Here is a 20,795-nt window from a genome sequence, read left to right on the forward strand (position 1 = left end):
ATAACCTTTACTTTAATTTTGGATATTTTATTTCAAACTTCAGGAAAAATATTACTGTTTAGCTGTGTAAACATTGTTTTCAGAGAAAAAAAAAATGTTTTATGAAATGTTATTTCTGATATAACTTGTTTTGTAGTTAGTAGATAGAATACAATTTAAATACTTTTATTATCTTTGTATTATTGACAAATACAATTGTTGAATAATAAATTAAGTAAGATTTAATTAAAATGTTATAAATGAAACTTAACTTGTTATTTCAAAAGTTCTGCATGGTTCAGGACTGAATTCAGGACTTGATTAATGTTGATGATTAGTGCTTAAGTATGTAAACATATAATTCTGTGGCCATTTCCAGATAGAGCTTTAAATCACCAAGGTAACCCTATATACGGTAGAGTAAAGAGAATCTTATATGAATCAGAGGAGGGGGAACTACTGTATATAAACAAAATATTAACCAAAAATCAGAGATGAATTCAACACTTCCCCACATAACAATGTCGCAAAATGAAGAGCATATTGTTTCATCAGTTACATGGATATAGAAGTGGCTTGAATATAACCTACTTATTTATGATACATGCAAAGGAATTCATAGAAAACACATCTTTACAAAATATCTGATGTACGATACCTTGTATACTTAAATATAGACTTAATGAATATTTGTACATTTGATCCAAATCCTTAATCTCTGGATTGAAATATGTATGATACACTAGGTTTCTGATATTCCATTTCATAATTAAAAGCAAACCTTGCTTGTTTAAAGATAAGAGGACATCATTTTAACAATATACTGTTGAAGTTAAAATGCCAGAAGATCATAATATGAAATTGCTTTAAAATGATGATATCACTTGATTGACCTTCACTATGAATTTTACACTAGGAGTCATTAGAAGAACTGGGTAATTAATATTTGTTTAACTTTAAAAAGCATTTTCTTTTTTAAATCATGAAAAATACCATTCTGTCAAAATCAGTCAGAAGGTATGAGCAGTGACGTTGAAAACATTTTAAAAAAACTAGAATAGACATGTTCTTTCCATTTTCCTAAATATGAATTTGTGTTATTCCTTATGATGTTCAATTATTCCTGATTACTATTATTACAATCTACTGGTTTTATCCCTTTACGTGGGTATAACTATTTATCCTACAAGTTGGATCAAAATCATGGGCTGCAACAATAGTTAACAACACTAATTAAGGGCTCTATGTAATTTTGATCTGTGGTCCCCATGAGACCTAATTACAACATTGATTCTTTGTTGTGGTAATTGTAAATGCCATCAGATTGTATACATAAAAGCAGTGTTGTATTTTGATCACTGTACGTAGTACCTTCAATTACCTATATGTGGTAGTCCAGATGAAAAATACTGAAAATGTCAGCTTGTGTCACACTGCATTAATCCATAGTGGATACCCCATTAAACTCTTTTCTGCAGAAGTCAGAGTTACATTTAAAATTTAATTAAACAACTTTAGTATCAATTTATGTCAATGAAATTAACATTATAACGTATGTTATAATTCGAAGTTTTATATTATCTAAGTTTTAGTTCCTTTATTTCAAAAGAAACCTTTAAAAAAATACTTAAATGTTAGTTTTTTTCTCGCATGATGCATAAAGGTTCATAAATCTGGACTTTCACAGTTTCTAACTTGAATCAGACAACTACAGTGTTTGTAGGTGAATGTCTAGACAAAAACTACATTTACTGCACTATTTACATATATATTCCAAAGTTCTTTGGCTGAGTTGAGTTAAAACAAGAAATATATTTTTGCCACACCCCGACAGGTTCCATACCCACCTTCAATAACTTAGCCTTGAGATTTCAAATCCACATATACTTATTTGATGCATGTGTTTATAACCATTAGAGAGAGCTCATTTTACACTGTAATCCAACAATGATTATTTTTAAATTGACACAAAGTTGTCATTGTCAGTTAGTTGTAACTGCCAGTAGTACTGTTGGCTGTTTTGTCCATGATAGCACCTACAGTTGTTTTTTACTTAACTATGTTATAGTTAGAGAGACACTTAAATTGTATTTAGGGTTTTCTTTTATATTTTAGTAAATTATGTATTATTTATGTTTTAAAATGCATAATAGAAATTTTTTTATCATTTTTAAAATATACCTCAAACTTTGCCTCGACTCTCAAGGTTTACGATATTACGCAAGTGCAAAAAATTTTACCAAAGGCTTGCACATCTCTGCCAAACATACTGTAATATGCACTGAGGACACCATTGGCTTGTGTCGAGATGAATAATAAATGGTAAAGGACAGGAAAGGAAAGGAAAATAAAACATTAAAAATTAACTATATGCAAAAAGACCTGCAATAATGAATAAAGCCAAAAGAATTTCTTTTAAGATATTTTACAAAAAATTAAAGGTTTTGTACATTTTTCTATTTCTTAATTGTAAGCTTTTCATTGCACTGTATATTTATGGTCATATCTACAGTTAGTGATGTGGTAGAGAAAATGTAAAATAAAATATAAACATTTATTTTAAAAAACTTTTGATATTCATTTTGGAGGTTCTAGAGGTTATGCAAATAAAACTCAAAACTTCTAAGATGAAGAAAAGTATTTTTACACTTAAAAAGAAAATCACCTTACACTCAAATTATTCAGAGTTTGAGTGCAAATAACTACAGTAGATAAATAACATATTTTAGTAGAAAGACTTAACTAAAGTAATGTCATTCTTTGTGTACAAGATATTTATTATATTTAACAAAATCTTACCAGTTTTTGTGAGGATACATTAAGAAAGCTCAGAGTTACCATGTCTGTTGTTGCACGCATATCCTTCCCCAGATGGGCTCGTGTATCTTACACAATCCTGCTGTGAAAGGGTTAATAAAAAAACAAATGCATAAAGTTTTGGACTTTCTTCAGTGTTGTCTCTTTTCATCTCTCACAAAACACTGGTTGTGATGGCTATTTTCCAATCTTTGCCATCCATGAGCAGGGGGATTTGAAATATTTGTGATTGGTATGTGGCTTACAGTTTCAGAGAAAAATTTCTTGTAACCTTTATAACATCATTGGTTACATTTAGCTTGTTGCTAAATGAAGAAAGCTATTCCAGATCATGCTTTTACTTCAGCAAGATATTAACCTTTGCAGAAAGGTGCTGTCACATCCCTTTAAGTCATGTACAGCATGCAAACTGCTCTATATCTTGAAGTTATTTTATGAATACAAATAGTCTATTCATCCCTTTCTGATGGTTATTTTCAAATGGTATGTAACACATAGCTGTGAATGAGGTTGCATATTCTCCTGACAAGTGGTACATTATTAGCAACCTTGTCAGAGTACCTTTTTTCATGCAAATCTTATCATTGCTTCTTGACTCTTCCATTCTCTGTTCACAGACTGTTCTAGTGCTTATTCTATAGGTATGCAGTTAAACAATGTTTTTGTTTAACAGTAAGCAATGAAGCCTCCATTCCAGAGATGTTGAGAAGCTGGAGGATTATCATTTACCAGTTTATTTATTTCTGTGGTATAAGTGGGAGTAAATTTAACATAATTATTTTATTCAGCAGCCCAAACAAGGGTAAAGTCTCAGTAACAGTTTTCAATGTAGTTTAAAGTCTATATCCACATCATTTCTCAGAAGTCAAATAAGGATGTTTACAGCATCCAGGAGGTTACACTAGTATGGAAACATTTCAGATTGTTTCCTTCTTTTTTCAACAACCTTATCTCTTCTCACTGAGATTTCTTTTAGCTTAGCCTGTACATTCGCAATGTGATCTTTAGCCATTTCTTGGTCACCTAACTTTAAAGCAAATTATGAGTCATGCAGAAGGTTTTTAACATCATCTGATATAAGGTCATTTCCTTGCAAAGCCATCCATTCTTACTGCATCCAACAGAAAAAAGGTAAGTGCTTCCACCTCTTAACTTTAATCCTCTTAAACCATGGACTGATAAGCATCAGTATAGCTGTATGTTAGGCATACACATTTGAGACTATCAAGATTCCCTTCAGGCCTTCTTCTCCATAGAACTTCTCTATGCTTATTATCACGGTCAAAGTTAAGTGCATTCTTCCTATCCTCATGTTCACTTTATCCTATCCTCATGTTCCAAAATTGCTGTAAATGGATAAATCTGCTGTGACAAATATGTGGTTCTGTCTTAGAGACTCGGTGTATAAACATAGTTGACAGATCTCTCTGTGACATACAAGATAATTACTGAAATGTTGCTAAAGGTTGCCAAACTTTAAACTGAGAAATGTCCAGAAAGGTATTTTGGGTTTATTGCTTATGTACCGTGCAAGTTTCCATATCAGATGGTTGGCACCTTCTCTCTTGTAAAAAGTAAGTCTATGTCTTTGTTGCAGTTTATATGGTCAGGAACCATTGGAGGTTCAGGTTGCAGTAAAGGTTTTCATATATCTGCTTCATCCATCCTATGTAGTTCAGTGAGTGCTTTGTCTTTGGATCATGTTTGTGGCAGCCTTGAACAGAAACAGTAATCTGCTGGTCAATTATAATAGTCATTGAATGAATCCTGGACTTGCCATTGAACATCTCTTCATTTTGATCAAAATTATCAATGTAAGAAAGGCTGTCTATTTTTACTGGAAGCAGTCATTCAGGTGTGTGTCTCTCTGACCTTCAGATGGTAGTTGACATTTCACTAAGGATCAAACAAAATGCTTGACTTTATCATAAGTAATGCAGGGTCATAGTGAACTTAAGATATTTATCAATTGCCTACTTTTGAAGTCATGGTGCATGGTTAAGTTAGACCCAGTGTTATTGGAGTTGTCAAGCATTAACTCATTGCAATGATTTTATGACATATGGTGAGATCTTTCAGTTTAAAGTTATTGTTTAATACGGTGTTTCTCAACCTTTTTGAGTTTGATTTATCTCTGTGGCCCCAACCTTTGTAGACAATGTTACTGAGGAAAAAAGTTACTTTATTTCCACACTGTTGATTTATAATATATTTATAATATTATTTTACAATATTTTATTGCTTTTAAATATTTTGTTTATAACATACTGTTTACTTGTACAAGTAAAAAAATTCTGTTAATCATTGACATTTTATTCAGTGTGATCCTTGGGCCTCATGAACACTTGAAAGTTTTTGAATGTCTGGTTGCCTCTCTTTACAACATCAAGGTGGTTACGTATTTTTGATAGCAAGTAAGTCACCCGACTAAAACCAAATTCAACCAGTTAAGATGTGGGAAAAGCAATAAAATATAACTTTGCCTTCTCCCAGAGCTGTGGAAACTTAATAGCTATTTCACTACTTATCCAAAAATAATGTTTGTCAGGTTTGAATCCAGCTTGGGCTGTTGAAGTATTTTATTCGGGCAGTGAAGTTTCTGTGGCCCACTCAGAATTTACTGTGGCCCCTTAGAAACATGGCGTGGCCCCCTGGGGGGCCATATACCCCACATTGACAACCACTGGTCTAATAGATCCTGATAACATGTAATATTAGTACATGATTTGCCATAAAGTCTTTGCAAATATCTATATTCATATCCATTACAGACAAATAACTGTCAGTGCTCTCTTGAATACTACCAATGAAGCTTTAAAGGATACCAATGGCCAAGTGAATTATTTGTTGTTTGTCATACCCATTTGATTCTTCTGTGATGTCTCGAAACTCTCCTCTGTGCAAAACTTTCATTGCATTTCCACCCATTTTATTAATGCATCTGAACATATCTCTCTGTGTTCATTGGAAAATAAGGTTTTGTTTAGTTGCTTCATATTTATCATTATTGTTTGATCATACACTGACATTTCTTTCCTTTTATTTTGTTATTAATGACCACTTGGATATTCCTGTCAGATACATTTTGCATCATATGTAAACATGTCAGGATAAGTCATCATTCTAAGTATTACTTTATCATCACAGCATCTTTCTGCAGCCTGCAAAATATTTTGCCTTATAGACTCTTGTCCCTGTGCACATAGCAGTAAGATTTTCCTTTCTGTAATCAGAACTAACCACAAATGGAGCAGTGTTGTTTTATGTTGAACTTGAGCAATCTTGTCTAGTTAGTATTATTTGGCTTGCTAAGACATTAGTTCTTGATTATTGAACATTCTCAGACTTAAATACTAGAAAGAAGTTTCTTCTGCATGTATTTTGCCCTACAATTCTTTTGGTATTTGGCTTTTAGTTCTAAGTTGATAATAACATCTCTTTACACAAATATATAGTCATACACTGTATCACACTTACTTCAACCTACTCACATAATGATTTAAGTCAGTCAAGAGTTGGATTTTTCAAAATCTGTCAACATTTGTTGTCACTAAAACTGTTAAAGCAGGTAATTTATTTTTTAGTATCAAGAAGACAAGCTCTTTTTCTTCACAGGCTCTGTTCCACTGATGACTGTGACCTGAAAAGTAGAGATTTTGTACATAAGTGGAAAATTTCTGTGAATGCACAATAACATGATTCTTTTCTGTGACATATTACCTAAGCAGACCAGTCATAATATTCTGGTCGTTCGTATCTAAGTTCCACATTAACCCTATTACAACTAGATCATGTATTTTGCACAAATGTGTAATTATGGTGGTATACATATTATGACTCTGAAAGTAGTTAATATATCTTCATGAAATTTGGTAAGATTTTAATAAACACTAAAAGTCTGTTGTAGACAAAAAATCGGAATTTTTAGTAGATATTATTATTAAAACTTCGTCCCTATTTATGTGATTTCAGAATGTTGACTGCACCGAATGCAAAATGATTTTCATGTTAAGATTTAAAGATAGTTTTCTTCATCCTAAAATTTTCAAATTACATTTGCTTAACTCCTAAAACCTCCTAAATAAATATTGTAGCTCATATTACCCTATCAAATTATGTAACACACAGGCTACTCACAAGCTGTTTGCAAACATACCTCATGAAGGATTATTATTATTCTTTATTTTACCTAATCTAACATAACAAGTTTCTAAGATTTACTTTTTAGTTACTTTATAATAATAAATTAAGAATACACGTGAAAAATTAAATATAGTACTTTCCTGGGTCTACTTTTTTATTTTAAATAATTTGTTATTTAATTAAATACTGCATCTAAGAACACAGAATAATAACATGTAAAAAGCAAACAATGTTCTATAACTATCATAATTTTTCGGCTTTCTAATTATGTGATAAGAACCTTTAAATATTCGGTTAAGTTTATTTATGTGTTTCCCGTAGGAATAAAGTTTGAATTGGAAGCAAAATAGACAATTTTCTGTACAGAACAAAATGTAATATAGTATATCATTTGATAGATTGAAACTTTAGCTTTCTCTTTGTTAAATAATGTAATATACAATGTCAAAAAAAACTATTCAGGATTTGTGAAAGAGAGAATGTGATGAGTGGGTGTGGCAAGTGAGTCTGTCTTGTTAGTTTATGGCTACATAAACAATTACAATTGGAGATTATGAAAAATTATGCTTTGCTTGAGTAATGTCTATTATAATGAAATATTTACTTTAAATTTCGTACTTCTCAGAGGGGTGGTAAATAGATTAGAGAAGAGGGAATACCTAGAGAACAAATGTGAATTTTCGTACTAGGGGGGGGATTGAGAATTTGTTAAGATGTTTCTTTCTGAAATTAAGAACATAAAACTTAATATTAAAACTTCATTAGTTAACTATATTTTGATGCCAAGTTTATTTTTATTATACATTGATAATAAAGTAGTTTGATTAAATTTTGAATATACCTCTGTTAAGGTTGTGATGTGTGCAATTTTACCTACTAGGTGCAAAAGGGTTAAATATCCTTTAAAATTGATCGTGCTTTGAAATATTATAAAATACATCTATGAAAAACGAGTTTAAATTCAGGTCCAATTTAAACAAGTAGTATACCATCTTCTCTAATAGTAACAGTTAACTTTTGTTCTAGTCTATGTAATGATATTGAGTCCAAATCTGGCCAAGACCACTAATGTGTTGGACACAGAAAAGTATTACAAAAATATATTAATGTTTTGCTCTTAATTTGTTTTCTGAGATTTTAATTGTATAAATAAACTGTTAAAAACTTACAGGTGATTGTTATTCAGATTTATGAGTTTTTTTTTATTATTATTATCCAAGAAACAGAACTGGAATGGACAGAAAAACTTTCTGTTGCCAAATCGTTAATGCTACAAAGGTTACCAGAAGATAATTATCAGCTTCTAAAATATGTGGTAGGATTTCTGGTCAAGGTGAGGTAGTTGAGTTTTTTATTTGTATGAATTAAAGGAAAACAAAACATAAATTTCTGATAAATTTAATTTTAAGATTTAAGTTTTTTGAGCATTAGAAAGGTAAAGCTTATGACAAGAAAATATCTAAATCTGCTTTGTGATTCTTTCATTGCAATACACAAAGAATGTGTGATTGAAAGCATGCATTTCAAGTTTGAAATAAGTGTGTAATTTAGAAGTTTCTATATGCATCTCATTCTTCATTTGAATACTGCTCTTAAAGTAAACCTAATTATTTCAAATATTGTTTGAAATGTAATTAAATATGTTAACTTTTATTGATAATTACAACCTGCACTTTTTATTAAATGTTTTGTTACCTTTTAAACATATGTTTATCATTTGAGGGTTAAAGTTTATTAAATCCAGGTTTTAACAAGCTGTGTGTGTCAGTACCATTAGAACTGTCTTTTGAACCTTGAACAAAACTATATATTGTTTAAAGTACTAACAAGGGTAATACCACTTTGAAATTGAAAGTACATTTAGAAAATAAAAGATATAGCTTGTGCCTGCATGTTACACTTATTTCAAAACATCTGTCTACACAACTGGACTGTAGATAGGCTGTATTTTCAAAATACTTGTTATTGTAGGTTTATTAGACATAGATCCATTTTCAGAGGCAAAAGGTGTTTTTTTTTCTATCCTTCTGGACACATTCCATATATTGTAAAAATTGACAGATTCCTCTACACAATAGACATGTGAATGGGTAAGCTTTGTTGTTTGAGTTACATATTTTGTTACTTGACTAGAGACACCTATGGACATGTAATAGAAATAAATTATATTATGGTGGATAACTCCAAAGCTTATGAAACATAAACCATCAGTTGATAATGAGTGTGATGTTACATCAATTAAAATTGATAATAATTTCAATAATGTCTTTAAGTATTGACTCAGTATGGTTTGTAATGAAAAGAGTGTACAATAATATTTCAGTTACACACTCATTATTGTACACCCCCTGCCACGTAGGCCTTTTGCTCAATACCAGAGTTTATCAGGTGACTGGGTTGTTAACTGCAGAGTTTCAGTTGATGCAATATTGCTAACAGTTCATACTTAAATAGCTGTGAAATAATCCACCATTACACTTTTCAGGTCCCATTATATTTTTTTATCTACTGAGGATTTCTCCTTGACAAGTAAATTACTGATAATCATTGAGTTAAATACTTGTACCTAAATGATGCAACTGGACATAAAAATCTCAAGCAGTGGATTTATTTTTAATTAATATTCTGTAATTTTCATAAAATCTTTATTATTCTCGTAATTAAACTAATAAATATAGCCTCTTACATCTATACATGTTTGAGTGAACTCAGGTAATAACTTTATTACAGCAAAGACTGATAAGATATATTACTTTTTTCTTTTAAGAAATTCTTTATTCCAGAGCATATTTACCTTCTCTCACACACTTACAGCTATTACTAAATTACCAGGGTTTCTTCCTTTGCCCATCTAAGCATTGGTCAGATTTTTTCTTGCTTGCTTGCTCCAGTCTTTTATGCTCCACTTAGTTGCCCTTGGCGATATTTATTTCGTTACACTCGCCACCTATGTCAGTGCACCCTCTGTCCTGGTACTGTATGTAAGCATCTCATTCAGCTAATGTTATCACTTTTTCTCGACAAAGCTTAACTAGTTGGTTTCCCAGTGCTACAGTCATTTGGAGATACTTTGAACGTTATGCCTTATTCGACATGATTGTCAGAATTTCATGATTTAGCCTACCACTGAAAGGTGAACCATACTCTGACTCTCAACATTCCAACAGCTTTGTCGGATAAGGCATAACTGTCCCTTTACATAACTGAGAAATAAACTTCCCTGCATGAACCACAATATACATGGATGGAGAGAAACTAAATATTCGCTCCCAGACCTTTCAGGCATCAAGTAAGGTGCAGGCTCAAAAGCTACTGGGTAAAGACCAAAAACATCACACACACTCTTGATGAACCAACTGAAGAAAACAATCAATTGCAGCTTATCCCAAAGTGGCCTCCTTTTTTGTTTTTTGTGACATTTAAAGAACAACATTTGGTCAGGTAAGTTGGAGCAAATCAATGTTGGGCTATCTGCTATGTCTATTATAGGGAATCATACCCCAGATTCCAGCATTGAAAGTCTGTAAACTCACCACTCTCCCACAGGGGGATGAAAAGCCAACAGACTAAAAGAAGGTGCAGGAAAAAGCAAATCTAAATTCTCTCCAGAATATCGAGGATCACCCCCAATTGCAGCCTCAAAAAGACCATGGAACCAAATATATGTCTTCATCTCACTACGAATAAGATCACTGACATTCTCAACTGAGAGTGACCCTCCCCTCCCATGATTGTTGTTCGGTGCTAGATATCAGAGATGGGATAGGAGAGACCAGATTTACCTCCATGCCGGAAATAATAGTCCAGGAATTCATGCCATAAATCAACTAACTAATCGGATTTTTATTTTATTTTTTACGAAAATAAACAGGGTAATACTTTGTGATTTAGCCTACCACTGTCAAGTGGAAGCATATTCCGACTCTCAAATAATACATCTGCTCTTCGAATTTTGGGATTCTAAGACAGGGTTTGTAGTTAACCTGAATTCATCAATGTTCCCTGATGAAACAGGGTAAGTCTACAGACTAACAACTCTAAAATCCAACATTTTGTTTTCCTTTCACTTCACTTTGTTGAAAGACTCTCAGGATCATCAACTTCATTGATGACGAGCTGGAACCATTTTTAGAATGCACCTTGGTTCAAATGTCAGCTTCTTCATTCATCCATGTTGTCATCGGTGTCTCGAATTTCATTGGCTCCAACAGGGGGTCATAGTTCCGCCTCTATCCAAGGGTTCGCTGCTTGGTCAGATCACTGCCATCAGCATCAGTGATTATTGTGTGCCTTTGGGGTCTATGGGGGCTTGACCCTGAGAATTTCTGGATGTGTGGTAACTTTAACCATGGATACATGGGCACTACAGGTCCTTGAGTCAGGATTAGTCGTTCAGTTCACATTTGCACCATTATCCACCCAACCTGTAAGGCTTCCATCTCCCACAGATCTGCAGGATTTGGAACTTAGTTCTAGGGCTATCAGACTTTGGTTGGTCTGGGGGTAGTGAGAGAGTCGTGCTAACTCTTCTGGGATTTTATTCCTGTTGGTTGTTGGGCCTGAGAAGACATGAAATTGGTGTCCAGTCGTCAATTTTTCTTGTCTATATCAATACCTAAATTTTCCAAGGTTCATAAGTTACACATTCCTCAATCTGAGTTGACATTTTTTTTTTACTGGGATTGTGGATGTCCAAGTTTGTTGTAGTCAGCTCCTATCTGCACATTGTCATAGTGGTGGGATGACACCACTATCAGCATTTTTTGTGCACAAGGGTGAAGTACTGCAGTTTCTGGTTTTTACCTGCGGACTAACATCAGCTCTGTGCATACACCACTCCATAGATAACTGGTTACTGCTGGCACCATCTTGTCAATTGTTAGAACATCACACCCGGATTCTACTTTCAGAAACAACCAATGGAGGATTCATTCTCAAAGTTGAGACATCTATTCTTGTTCCAATTCAATATGTCATCAGTGTGGGTATTTTTATTTTTCATCACATTTCAGTCAGGATTAGCTAACTGAGACGTGAAACAGGAACAGGAAGCCCGACTCTAACTCATCTCTCCTTCTTCCACTGCACAGATGATTCTTTCTCTTCTAGGAATGTGGGCATCACTTGAATCCCTCATGCCTTTGGGACGAGAGCATAAGAGATCCTATTAGTGGACTTTATGTGACCAATGGATCATAAACATCGATTCACTGGATTTTGCAGTTTCCTTAGTCAGGGTCATTCTTCAATCTCGAGAGGTTGTTAAGTCAGGACACTACTAAGATAAGGGTTCCTCTACTGCCACCTCGTCAAGAGTACCAACTCTTCATGAATACCTTGCTTCAGGGATGGGGGTGCATATACCAACAGTCAGGAATTCCAGGGTATATGCACGGACGACGAGACTTCCTTACACAATGTTTTAGTCCTTCTTGCTATACAAAAGGCAATGCTTCATGGTCTGGGCTTATTAAGAGGAAAATCATCATGCTTCACTCTGACAATTCCGTGGTGGTGTCTTGTGTTTCTCATCGAGGAGGCACTTGGTCCAGGGCTCCTTGTTTTCGAATCTTGGACCTCCTTTCTTGGGACCTCTCCTATCATATCACCATACTAGCTTGCCATGTTCCATGGGTGATGACTGTGGTGGCAGATCAATTGTCTCAACCCCAACAGATTCTCCCAACAGAATAGATGCTGCATCACAAGGTTCTGTTGGATTGGTTTTCATTTTGCAACTGTGACTGGTGAGTTGGCCTCTCATTTGAACACCAAATACTGGCAATTTGGTCTCCAAAACCTCACCTTCGGGCTTTGGAAGTGGATGCATTCTGTCAGGACAGGATGGGATTACAACTCTAGGCCTTCCCTCCAATTCATATGTTACCCAAGGTCCTAAATATGATTTATTCCAACCTATTGATGGGTCCTATTGATGGCATTGGATTGGCAGCTACACCCTGGTTTTTGCTTCTTCAGTGCCTTCAGGAGAGACTACCTCTTCCACTTCTTCTTAGGCCATCTCTGTGAAGACAGCCATGATCTGACATGGTACACCCAGCTATCCAGAAGCTCAAGCTTCAGGCATAGAGGTTATGCAATCTTTTTTGGGGTATAATTTCTAAGGTTTCCATGTATCTGTCTCAGTCTTTACCTAATCCCGCGATGGACATTTATCAATGGAAATGACTCGCATATTTGTAATGGTATATTGAGAGGAGGTTGAACCCACTTCGATCAGAAGTGTCAACCATAACTCTTTTTGAACTGGCTTTTTGGCAAGGGTTCGTGTATTTTCCACAGTTGCGCTTATCGACTACTGTTCAATACTTGTGACAGTATATTCTTTGAGTCCCCAGTACTCTCCAGATTCCTCAAATCACTTTGGGTCCTTGGCCCCAAATAACCATTACAATTACTTAACTGGTATATTAAGGTTACATTACATGCCCTTTCTCAACATCTGTTTGTGACCTGATTTTCATATGCCATGTATCACCTTTACCTGAAGGTTTATTTTTCGTTGCTGCTGGCCTACAGACATCACCAGTCAAAGTGGTTTGTGCTTTTTTGTCCACAGACTGCTTTATCTTTCTACCTACATCCTCAGACTGATTCTTCTTATCCAAGGCACAGACAGGGAAGGGGATAAATCCTTTTCACTGATTCGTCTGATTTCTATTTCTCACTTCTATGACCAATTCGATTTCAATCATTGTTATGTTCAGTGAGGGTCTAGAAGTTTTGTTGTCCTCACTAATGCCTTTAGAGTTGCTAGACTACGAGTTTTTATTCTGGGATCTGTTTGAAGGTGAGGTCATGTATAATCAGATTTGTCACATTTCTGTATCCTTAACAGCCCGGTTTAATTGCCTGCTGGAGGCCATTGTGCAGACTGATATGTGGACCACCCCCAGTACTTTTATCTCTCATTATTTGCATGATCTGGTAGTATATACATCTGAGGGGTTTTGCCCACCCCCTGTAGCTATCTTAACCACTTCTGCTAGATTATACAAAGGGATGAGTATTTTCATTGATTCCTTTCAGGGTCCCTTACCTCATTTTCACAGGATTCCACTGTCTGTTGCCCAGACAGGTGTGCTTTTATCAACCACTAATTCACCATAATGTATATAGGTTGCAACAGGCTCTGTAGAAATGAAATGTTCCATAAGACCACCTAGAGGCTGACAAGATAGTATTCCTGTATTATGCTGGACCGCCACTTGTGAACTATCACGAGTAAAGCATAAGGGAATCCTGCTCATCCCTGCTGATTGTTGGATTGAATAAATAGGGGTTGGTTTGCTTTTAAAATTTAGGAAACTTGGTTCACCTATTGTACTGTTTCCAGAGCACTGTTCCGGTTCACCTATTGTACTGTTTCCAGAGCACTGTTCCTCAGGTCTTCCCAATGCAAATTACTCCCCAGCTTCTACTAGTGGAGCTAGAGAGTCCTTACCACACCTAGTTTCCAGTCACTGGGGTGGTGGACAGAGACTTTTTCTCCAGAGTGTTAGAGTGAATTCCTCCACTCATGGAGAAGAGGGTGAAGCTGAAGGCCCTCCTACCCAGGTCCCTGGATGTTTTTTCCCAGTTGTCGGTAGGAGAGACATCAGCCTATGTGGGAGCCTACTTGTAGTACCAGTTCAGATCTGATGCTCAGCTATCCAATTGGGTTGAGTGTGGCCCTTTTTTTTTCAATATTGGTTCAGTACATTGTTCATGGAAGTCCATTGTCCCCTCGTAATTCCGAATGCAGAGTGGTCCCATCCTGGATCCTTGGTTGAGAACAGTTTGTTCCACATCCTCCCCATAATTCTGGAAGCAAGTGGAATTTACCTTGCCCACATGGTTGGGGAGTGTTGCTTTTCAGACTTCTTCAGGTTGAGATAGGTTTGTCCACTTCAGTTTTGCTTACCTTCTCATTGTGGTCCAATTGTCCTAGCCACCAGTGTGGGATATAGGGACCATGGCCTTATAATTCCAACCCTGAGTAGTGAAACCATGACTATCTGGTTGGGGCCTGGCCAATAGTGATGACAAATCATGAAAAATTCCACCCACAGTACATGAATTAAGTTTCGGGTGAAGAGCATACGTCATCTGGATATAGTGCAGTTCTCCCGCTAGGATGCCAATCTTCTATTGACACATCCATGATGCTTTCTGTATGTATAATGCCCTCAGTGGCCCCTCCACCTTATCATTATGTAAGTGTGAGCGGAGATAAGTATGTTTTGAAAGTTAACATTTTCTTAAATCAACAATGTCTTTCCAATAATACTTATCTATTTTCACACTCTCCCGTCCTTCCTCCCCGCTAAGAGCCAGTGTTAGAGACTGGGATTGAGTCAATCTCAAAAAGATGATGAAATTAGCTGAATGAGGTGTTTATATACAGTACCAGGATAGACGGCACATTTATATAGGTGTCAGACAAATATAGCCAAGTGCAATAAGTGGGGTGTAAAAGACTGGAGCAAGCGAGAAAAAATCAGACCAATGCTCAGATGGGCAAAGGAAGAAACCCTGGCAGTTGAGTAATAGCTGTAAGTGTGAGTAAATATTTTTTGGAATACATTTTTGATTTATTATAAACCTATTGATATTTTCCTGGTAATTAGGAGGATAATGTAATTATTTTAGAAATATGTATTGCTTTTGTGTATTTCTTTTTCAAGTTCTCTTGTGTCAATTTTTTTTTTATGAATTAGGTTATAGAATGCAGTGACCTGAACAAAATGACTGCCTCCAACTTGGCCATTGTATTTGGTCCCAACTTAGTATGGTCTCACAGTCACCAGGCTTCCCTGTCATCCATTACCCACATCAATCACTTTACAGAATTTCTTTTGAAGAACCATGATTTAATCTTCACCAAATAGGCTGTGCCTACAGAGTGGAAGTGTTCAAGGAAAAGCACCATTAATCTGGCTATTGGACTCATAGTTTTGTTTTTTATAAGTGGCACATTTTGAAGCATGTTTTTAAAGTCATGTAATTTGGTTTTGTTACATTGTCCATCTTGTGGTTTTCTTACAGTTTTTAGAGCCATTATATTTCCACAAAAAAATCTAGTAGAATTTAGCCTATATTTGTATGTAGAATGTATATTAGATGTATGTATAAAGAAGAAGAAGAAAAAAATATATATATACAGACATAAAGTCAATGCATATCAACTTTTCTACTCAGTCCACTTTGAATTTTTAGTGTAGATTCTGCTTGAAATGAAACATAGTAGTGATATGTTGTACTTTGCTGAAATTTCTTTAGTATACTGACACATGGTCATATGTGAATGAAATGTGAGTGTGAGGGAAGTTTTAATAATTTTCAAACTTTGCAGGAATAGCGTAAAACACAGTATCAGAATGTAAAAATTAGAATGGATAAAAAATATTTGAGAATTGTTTAAGTTTCTTTTTTCAATTTTTTTGTATGAAAAAACTACAAAATTATATTCTCAACCTGATTAACATTAAAAAGACACTGGTACACTGTTGAGGTTTTGAAAGTGTGTTTGTGTGTGAATGTTAAAGATTGTATCTAAAAATAGACAAAAGAATAAATTGGTATGTGAAATAGGAGAAAGCTTGTACTCTTTTACAGTACTTTAAGTTTGAAGTAAATTAAAACACTCATGTTTTAGTTATTACATTCAAAATTTACTTCAAAGTTAAAATCAAGAGTATGGAATTGAAATATAAGGCAAAACAAAATAAATTATTAGGTTCTCAGAAGTGCCATGTGTAATTTAAACTGCTGCATGCAAGTTTTTGATTTGCTCAACTTGAAGAAAAATTCATATTTTTAATGCTATATTAATGTAACACAAATGTGGATGTGCTCAAACTGGTGTGATTACAATACAGCTAAATATGTCGTGTAGAGTATAACCATTTTTAAAGGCTTATGAACATTGGGTAGCAACGTGATTTACCAACTTAGAATATAAGTGCTGTGTTTGTTGAAATGTCTTCAACATTACAGTATATTTTCTATTTGGATAAAAGTATTTGTTGATTGCTTGATAAAGAACAAACAAAATGCATTAAAACTATGTGGCAGTATTTATGTATAATGATACTTTACTTCACTGATTCTTAAATCTATATAAAGAAGTCCAAACAGGGGGAAAAAATAATAATAGTTACATGGTTGCATGCTTTTATCGAAAAAAAAATTATCCAGATAGCCTAATAATATTTCTAATTATGCATTATCTACAATAAAGCGTGAATGAATTATTGATGTTAAATGGTCAAATCAGGGCATTAGTATGCAGTGATGCTCAAATGTGAAAATTTTTGTTTTTTCAGGCAACATTTTGAATAAGGAGCCTGAGAAGATTATTCTCATAGAAATATTCAGTTGAGTGACAGTTAAAGTCAAGAGTTGGTCCGCCGTGTTATTGTTCTCATGATGTATATGTATGTAAAATTTGAGTAGCTGCACATAATTTTGTATATATTCATGAATGTCCCTGCAATAGTTTTCTTAATGTTTTATCATTAATGATGTTAATGCTGTAAATTATGCATTTTTACATATTAGATGATGCCTATGTTTTTTAAAGGAAATTTGTTTTATGAACTGCAGCTGTAATCTACAAATGTTAGTGGTGATGTTGTTTAGATTACATTTACATAAAGCATAGCCTAGTAATAAACTAAACACATTTAAGTAATAGTTAATAAGGTTAGTACAGGCATGTTATTAATATAATTTTGTTCTATGGATATTCCTAAACTGCTTTTTATTGTTTATGAAATAACAGATGTTACAGGAACATTTGATTGTAGGAAGTATGGGCTTGAGCTTGAGTTAACAAGAATACGATTTTCATTTGTACTGCTAAGTTATGATTATTTTTTCATTAATACAAAACCTTTGGTTTATTGATTGTTTCTGCTTTTTGTTGCTGATGGCATATGATGGAAAGCCAATTTCTGTATGAACAGTTTTCTAGTATCCAGTTCATTTTATAAAAAAAAACGTATTAAACAATTTTTTTTTTAAATACATGATAATGTGATTTTTTCAGGCAATTATGAAAAGATCAATTGATGTAATTTTCATTTTTATCAGATTGATCAAGTGAAAAATAATTTTTACAAATTCACTGTAGCAAAATCTTGTAAAGAAAGTAAACAATTGAATATAGAGAACAAAACATCATATATAGCTGATTATGATTGCAATTTTATAATTGTTTTTAACTTGAAAATTTTCAATGGTAGTTGAAATATATCTAAAATTTCTGGAATGGAACACTGCAATGTCTGCAATGAGAATGAGACTTATTCATTAATACAACAATTTTTTTTTCTTCTAAAGCTTCTAACCATGAATGAGTATGCTTTAAATCATTAGATGAACCAACATTGACCAAAAAATAAGGGGACCAGGCATGGCCTAGTGATTAGTGCACCAGGAATGTGAATCCAAAGCTACATGGTACATTGTTGCAAAAATTTACTTACTCTTTGAGACTGTGCATGCATTATAAGAGTGAGTGTCAAATCCCACTATTCAATAATATAAGAGTTAGCAATGGGTACTGTTGACTAGCTGCCTTCCTCGTAATTTGCCAGTCCAAAATTAAGGACTGTCATACATGGACATCCTTTCTATAGATTTGGATGAAATTGTAAAACAAACAAACCAAAGAATAAGGTTAAGATTGAAGTGGTTTTAATAAATATAGATCTGACTTCTTTGTTTTTCAGTTCCTCCCACTGTCATTTTGTGAATGTTACACAGTATTTTCTGTGGTTAAATAACTGTGACTGAAATTTTGTTTTTACATCCATTTAATGTCTTCAAATCCTATTTCTCTAAGCAATTAGAAAAACAACAATAATCCAAGCTACCACAAAAAATAGGAATATGAATTTTATTGAACAAGAATTAAAGTTGGTCTAGCCTAAATGAAAATGTTTTTAACAGAGGATATACCTTAAACTTCTGTTTTAATTCTGAGCTGATAGTGACAGGAAATGAAAAGTTTGATTTTACATCCACAAGCCATTTCAGCAGTAATAAATAGGCTGGGTATGGTCTGGAGGTTAGCATACTAGGCTGCTAACCTAAAGGTCCAAGATTTGAACCACAATATGCTGCTTTGTATGCCTTGCATCTTCAGCTGAGTGGTGTGTTATAACTGTATCAGTCAATTTAGTTAAGAGCAATGTGATAGTTATAGACTGTTTGCCTTCTCTCTGTTCGTCCCTTCTAAATTAGAAATGACTATGCCTGAACCTAAGGGTTTTCCTAATTGGCTGTTTAGCTCTTGTAGCAAATGAAAGAAAAATAACAGTAATAAATACACAGTATCTGATTATCAGGAGTATGTTCTTAATAAACTAAGTGTCTAGAGTATAGAGGTTTCTGTCATGGTAGCATGATTTGTGTCATAGGTTGATAACGTTTTCTGTTGTGTGTTGACTTTAATATTTTAGGATGTCTCCTGCTAATTTGTTTGACTAACTGACTGACTTTCACAAAGTTAATGTGCAATACTTTTAGTATCCATGAGAATAAAAGTGAAGACACGTGACTGCATTAGTTGAAATTCTGGAAGGAAATGTGTTGCTGTTAATGTAATTTATCTTCCTTTAGGTTTTCAGGATTCTAAAATACTTTTAATTACAGCTTACGTCACAGTACATCTCTCAAAGGTTTTAGTTTAAGGCATTCCACCTGAAATGGGTTGATGTAAAGAAGAAATATTCCTAGCATTTTTATATTTTTAAATGTTTATTTAAATAAAAAGATATACTATTATTTTTTTAATTGAATTAAATTATATATTTTTTTTCAAGTTTCCAGTTGGTGTTGGCTTGGTCAGAGACTAATATTAGAAAGTTGGAAATGTATTCTCTGAAACATAAATGAGGTTTAATGTAATGTGTTGTTTCTTCAGTTGAGAAAAGGTGATGCAGGTTGCATCTCCCTAAGACATCATAAAGATTAATAAACATAATATAAGAAAGATATAATTTTACAGAAAGATGTTTGAAAATGATGGATAAATGATTACTTACAGAATCTTTCATGATCATCTGCATGTTGCCAGTATGTTTTGTTTTACTAATGATGTGGTTATTTCCAGTAAAAAAATGACTATTGCATTCCTTTGATTCTGACTTGTATTAGGATACTAACATTGAAGGCTTTGTCTAAGGATATATTTTAATAAAATATTTTATTCCATGTAAATGTTAGATTTATTGAATAAGTAAATATTCCTGATTCTCTTCCTTAAGATAGATCTGAAGTATTCTAGTCTATTCTCCAACTCTCAGTGTCTGAAAATTCATGTTGCTTTAATTAAGTGAAAGCAATGAATAAAAAACAGTAACCTGCTCATTTGGGATGATTACTTTAGAAATTGTGCCACATATTTTTTTCAATTCTTTTTTTGTAGATTTATTTAGAAATATTAAATGCAAGTCTTATGAATATCTTCCCTTCACTTATAAACAAATAGTATTACATTTTTGAGCTGTTAGTATTGCTTATATAAGTAGTTGTGTATTTCCCATCTGTAAATGTTTTACATTTAGTAAGACCTACAAATTATTATGACTGTTTATGTAAGCATTTGGTATTTTATTCTATATATATTTATATGTGTACACTTTATGATGAAAGCCTGTTGTGAAAAGATCTAGTCCTTCATTAAATTAACAGTAAATTGTAAAATACACTTCTGATAGACCTATCTTTTTTAAGTCCTTGTTTGCTATTATTAATAGAACTCATAACTGAAGAGAAGCATATTCAATTTTGTGTCAAGTTGTCATTCTTTTTTGTGTGTGTGTGTGTATGTTGTTAATGATTTT

The 20,795-nt window shown here is 33.7% G+C and overlaps 1 protein-coding gene across 3 annotated transcripts in view; it reads left to right on the top strand.

Annotated features, from left to right (window-relative positions):
* The window catches only part of LOC106471420 (rho GTPase-activating protein 8-like), a 79,862-nt gene extending 59,073 nt beyond the window's left edge, over positions 1–20,789 (top strand). For 2 of the 3 annotated variants that reach the window (XM_013932020.2, XM_013932021.2), the window contains 2 exons: positions 8,160–8,272; positions 15,660–20,789. In XM_013932020.2, coding sequence (XP_013787474.1) covers positions 8,160–8,272; positions 15,660–15,830 — 284 coding nt within the window. In that variant the 3' untranslated portion in view covers positions 15,831–20,789. The remainder of the gene's footprint in view (positions 1–8,159; positions 8,273–15,659) is intronic. The other variant, XM_022400022.1, reaches the window with a different exon arrangement.
* Positions 20,790–20,795: the final 6 nt, after the last annotated feature.

This window comes from Limulus polyphemus, unplaced genomic scaffold (genome assembly GCF_000517525.1).
Source record: "Limulus polyphemus unplaced genomic scaffold, Limulus_polyphemus-2.1.2 Scaffold4610, whole genome shotgun sequence".
Lineage (NCBI taxonomy): Eukaryota > Metazoa > Arthropoda > Merostomata > Xiphosura > Limulidae > Limulus > Limulus polyphemus.